General features: G+C 34.8%; 2 protein-coding genes across 3 annotated transcripts in view; both read right to left on the bottom strand.

Annotated features, from left to right (window-relative positions):
• slc35e3 (solute carrier family 35 member E3) overlaps positions 1-1,352 on the bottom strand; it is a 7,092-nt gene extending 5,740 nt beyond the window's left edge. The window contains exon 1 of one of the 2 annotated variants that reach the window (XM_035676371.1): positions 1,087-1,352. The gene's annotated coding sequence lies outside the window, so the exon portion shown is untranslated. The remainder of the gene's footprint in view (positions 1-1,086) is intronic. The other variant, XM_035676379.1, reaches the window with a different exon arrangement.
• Positions 1,353-2,640: 1,288 nt separating this feature from the next.
• The window catches only part of kcnj8 (potassium inwardly rectifying channel subfamily J member 8), a 6,612-nt gene continuing 4,502 nt past the window's right edge, over positions 2,641-4,750 (bottom strand). The window contains exons 5-6 of the mRNA XM_035680588.1: positions 4,589-4,750; positions 2,641-3,701 (exon numbers count right to left, since the gene is read on the bottom strand). Coding sequence (XP_035536481.1) covers positions 3,450-3,701; positions 4,589-4,750 — 414 coding nt within the window. The 3' untranslated portion in view covers positions 2,641-3,449. The remainder of the gene's footprint in view (positions 3,702-4,588) is intronic.

Raw genomic sequence — 4,750 nt, forward strand, 5'->3', positions numbered from 1 at the left:
TTATATTACATTTTTGCCAATAGATCCTTTCTAAATGTTACACACTGGACCTTTAAGTAAATAATTATTCTCAGTTAAACGTAGTGAATTTACCAAAATGTAAAAGTACTCATTATGCAGCAGAATTATACTTATTATACAATATTGTATTATTAACTTTTAAGATGCATTGATGTGTAAGAAGCGTGTTCATGTTATGGCAGGTGGATCCTTTGTTTCCCGGTACTTTTACATGAGTTTTTTATGATACTTTTTAGTCCACTACAATTAAAATAATAATAACTTTATTTATATTGCACCTTTCAAAACTACTGTCACAAACTGCTTCACAAAACAAGGAAAAATAAAATCTAGCAGGAGTATAATCTAACACAAGATTTACAGCATTTACAGCTTTAATGTTAGTTAGTTTGTAAATTCATATTTTAAAACTTTTAAAAACAATCAGTTTATAAAATATGATGCTTAACTAAACTAAACTACCAAAAAGTATATTCAAATATTTTGTATTAGTTACACCTCCACCAGCTGTAAAACAAATAAAGTAATGCCTTTGAGTAAATAAATAAAGAAATAATTCAACACTGTCTTCAACTACTTTTAACTTCAATTTCCTGTTGTCACAAATAAATCTAGTAAATTAAAAAGTACCTCTAAGAATGCAGTAAAATAAAGCAACCTAGAGTAAAATGTAGAAGTACAAGTACATAAAAACATCTACTTACGTGCAATACACAAGTAAATGTAATTAATTACTTTCTATCAGTCAGTTAAATAACTTTAATAACAGGTATTTCGGGTTGTAACGGTTCTAACAGTTAAATAACTGTTTTTTTTAATGGAGTTCGGCGTGATGAACACAGACTGTCTTTATTATGAACTTACTGACAAAGATACAGAACTAATGCAGATTAAAGCTTAAATTACAGTTTACATTTTGTAGTTTTTTTTTTTTCTTTCTTGTTATAATAAAATTTCCAAGATCAGTCTGAACACACGTTAAGTCTGACAACCTGTCTGTCTGCCTGCCTGCCTGTCTGTCTGTCTGTTTGTGTCTCATTCTGCCACGCAATAAGAAAAGTTTACCTGGGGTCTCCATCTGTCTCCCTGCTTCCCCCCCTTCAGTGTCTCTGTCTCTCTCTCTGCCCTGTCTGTCTCCGGCCAAACAAACACCCAGTGAGTTACCGGGCCCGTGCGTGCGTCTCTTTCTCCCCGGCAGTCGGAGCTCCAGTCCCGGCCTTTGCAGTGAGGAATCCCCGCTGCTGTCCTGGATGATTTTGCTCCCTCAGCTGTCTGGCTGAGCACAGCCGTGATTCCTGGTTAAAAAGTGCCCCGTGTGTTCCTGTTTCCTCTGGGTTTGATGCCGTTCAACATGCGTGTGTGCAGCAACAGCGGCTGCCAGCGGACTGGAGGGTGGAGGAGAGCACAGATCCTCTAACGAACAGAGGACTCACTCCGGGCCGTGAGCAAAATCCACACAGGGGAAAGATATAGTAAATGATAAAATAATCGAATTACATCACAGTTAATATAATAATAATAATAATAATAATAATAATAATAATAATAATAATAAATACGTAAATATAATAATAAATACGTAAATAAAATAATAAATACGTAAATAAAATAATAATAATAATAATAACAAATACGTACATAATAATAATAATAGTAATAATAATAATAATAATAATAATATATTATTATTTATACTACAATATATAGCTTATTATATTCATTATATTTATTCATTACACTGTTGTTATATACTGTAGTATACATATTTTTACTCTTATTTTATGCATATTATTATTTCTGTTATATACCGTCATATAATGATCATATTTTTACACACTTATTCAAAAATACGATTTGTGCAATAATATAATAAATCATATAAAAAAGTACATAATAAAATAATCGGGTAATAGGGTATATCACCGTTAATATAATACTAATATTAATATTAATACTAATAATAATATTTATATTTTATTAAATTATATTTATTAATTACACTGCTGTTATATACTGTAGTATACATATTTTTACTCTTATTTTATGCATATTGTTGTTATATACTGTCATATAATGTACATATTTTTACACACTTATTCAAAAATATGATATGTGCAATAATATATTAAATCATATGAAACAGTACATGATAAAATAATCTAATGAGTATTATAGTGAAGTACAGTTATGACTTAGTTAACATGTAATCTATATATTTATTTAGAGTCAATATTCACTTAAAATCAATCAAAGATAAGGCAATAAAGGACAGTGTTCTTTGCTCTCCCCCTGGTGTATAATAATAATAATAATAATAATTCTATTGCTATAATCATACGTAACAATAGTGTACATGTTTTTTCTATTTTCCTATATATATTATTGTCATATATTGTAATATAATGCACATATTTGGACACACTTAATTTATTTATAATTCTCTTTGTCTAGCAACTTGAGTAACTGTAATGCTACCAATCCCCAATGTGTGTGACCTTCTGTAGATCTGTAGATTTTGCATTTGTTTGGTTGTATTGATTACTAAATGACAGATTTGCTCACTGGGATCATTTGAGCAGTTCAGACACTGAAACCACATTCAGATGAAGTGAGTGCATTTATTCTCAAACAACACAAATTACAATGAAGTGAAAAATAAACATGTATAATACAGTGATTGATTGCCACTAGTTACCACTACTAGCAGTTAAACTGTGACTTTAATCAATAAGAAAATATATCTCCCCCAAAAAACGGTTAAAAAAAGGCATAAATGCCCAATGTTTGTAATTATTGCTTTAAAGGACCAGTGTGTAGGATTTAGTGACATCTAGTGGTGAGATTGCAACTGATGGAAAAACTCCATGACTGAAGAAGAGCCAGTTTGGTTTGTCTTGAAAACACAACGATTCTTACTTTTCAAGTGATTGTACACGACAGAAAACATACGAATATTATATTTCTGCCAATAGAGTCTACTAAATGTTACACACTGGACCTTTAATGATGTAATGAACAGAACAATTTGAAAAACATTTAAAGTCCAGATAAAATGAATAATAAACACCAGTTATATTCTACCCACATATTTAACAAAATATGCTTTAATATGCGGAAGCAAACAGCTCTCTGATTTCCATTTCACGTGGACTTTAATGACTTATATGTTTTTCTTTTGCGGTGGCTCTTTAAATGTTTTCTTAACGTTTCTGTCAACAGTTTGAACAGCTACTTCTAAAATACAAACTATTTTACTCCATGCATGTAAACATGGAGTAACATTAACAGTAAAGGTGTTGGCAGACAAGTCTAGATAAGGCAGGGAACAGGAAAAGAACAAGTCCCATCAGCGCAGGAGATACACCAACACCCGCAATCCTCCTTCCCACCAGGAGGAGCAGGGCAGCCAGCAGGAGGCAGGCCTCATGTCAGGTAACGGCGTTCAGGGTCTGGCCCCCTTCAGTCGGGGTGAAGAACTGGACTTTGGGCACGGCGAGTGCTGAGTTGTTCCTGCGCAGGTTTCCGCTGCTTCCTCCGCCTTTCCGCATGGAGTTGTTGCGTCGCATGGAGTTGCGCTTCCTCAGCGAGTTCTGGTGCGACAGCTCGCTCTTCTGGAGAGTCTGGATTAAGATGGACGGCTTCTCGTCCAGTTCTCTGGCGCTGCAGCGTGGCGTCGCTACCTTCAAGAGCAACAACAGAGAAAATGTGTTACACATATATTAATTATGACCACATGTCAGCAGGGGGTTTGGACTGCTGTGAGCAATTATCTACACGACTTTTGGCTTTTAAAGTTGACTTTTTAAGCTTTGTGTATTCTGCTTCTTTGTAATATAAATGGGTGTTATGAATTACCCTTCAGGCTACCTTACATAAAAGTTTTTTATAAGGTGACAAAATACCTCCCAGTAATGAAAATCAGTCTACAAACAAGCTTGCAAAGAAAGAGGTGCCATACCATTGTTCCAAAATCCCAATAGCCCAAAAAACAGCAAACAAAAAAAGCCCATTGACACTTATAACCTACGTATGTAACTTAACTGATGTATCTAACATACTTATTTTAACCCAAACCCTGATCTTTTCCTACCAAACTGCGACCGTTTCACAACATTAACCGCATGACAAAGGTTAGAAAAGTCTTTGGTGCCGGGGGGCTTTTGTTTTCAGAATAACAGGACAAATGGGCTATTCTTTTGGACAATCGGGTTTGTGAACAATGGGCAGTCCCGAAGAAAGAAGACGGAACAACTCTACAGTCACGTCACGTAGCCACGGCGGGGCTTTGAGGTAAATGCTAACAGCTAAAAATTTAAGAATCAAAGCAAACAACAATAATAACAATAAAATGCAACACATAAAGGGGTTTAAAGAGTTTAAACAATAAAATTGAAGCATAAATGAGGAAATTGGGAACACTGGGATACCTAAAATATATTGATATTGTTAGCATCCGCAGTAAGTATTAGCATTATTTAAAAATATAATAGCCTTAGTAGTATTTTTAGTAACTTTGTTCTAATACTGTGTAACAATCAATGAAGCGATCAGTTTGCTGAACTCGTACCTTGACTGTGTTACCAAACTTGGAGTAGTCCACAGAGTACACGCCCTCCTCCTCCGTCACTATGGGGACGAAGCGGTGACCCCACTGGATCTCCTCAGAGACGTAGGAGGTCCGGGCCTGCGTGGTGATCCCGGTCGTCTCCACGACCCCCTCCAGGATGAC

Source organism: Morone saxatilis, unplaced genomic scaffold (genome assembly GCF_004916995.1).
Source record: "Morone saxatilis isolate NCDOM2014 unplaced genomic scaffold, NCSU_SB_2.0 Contig10, whole genome shotgun sequence".
Lineage (NCBI taxonomy): Eukaryota > Metazoa > Chordata > Actinopteri > Moronidae > Morone > Morone saxatilis.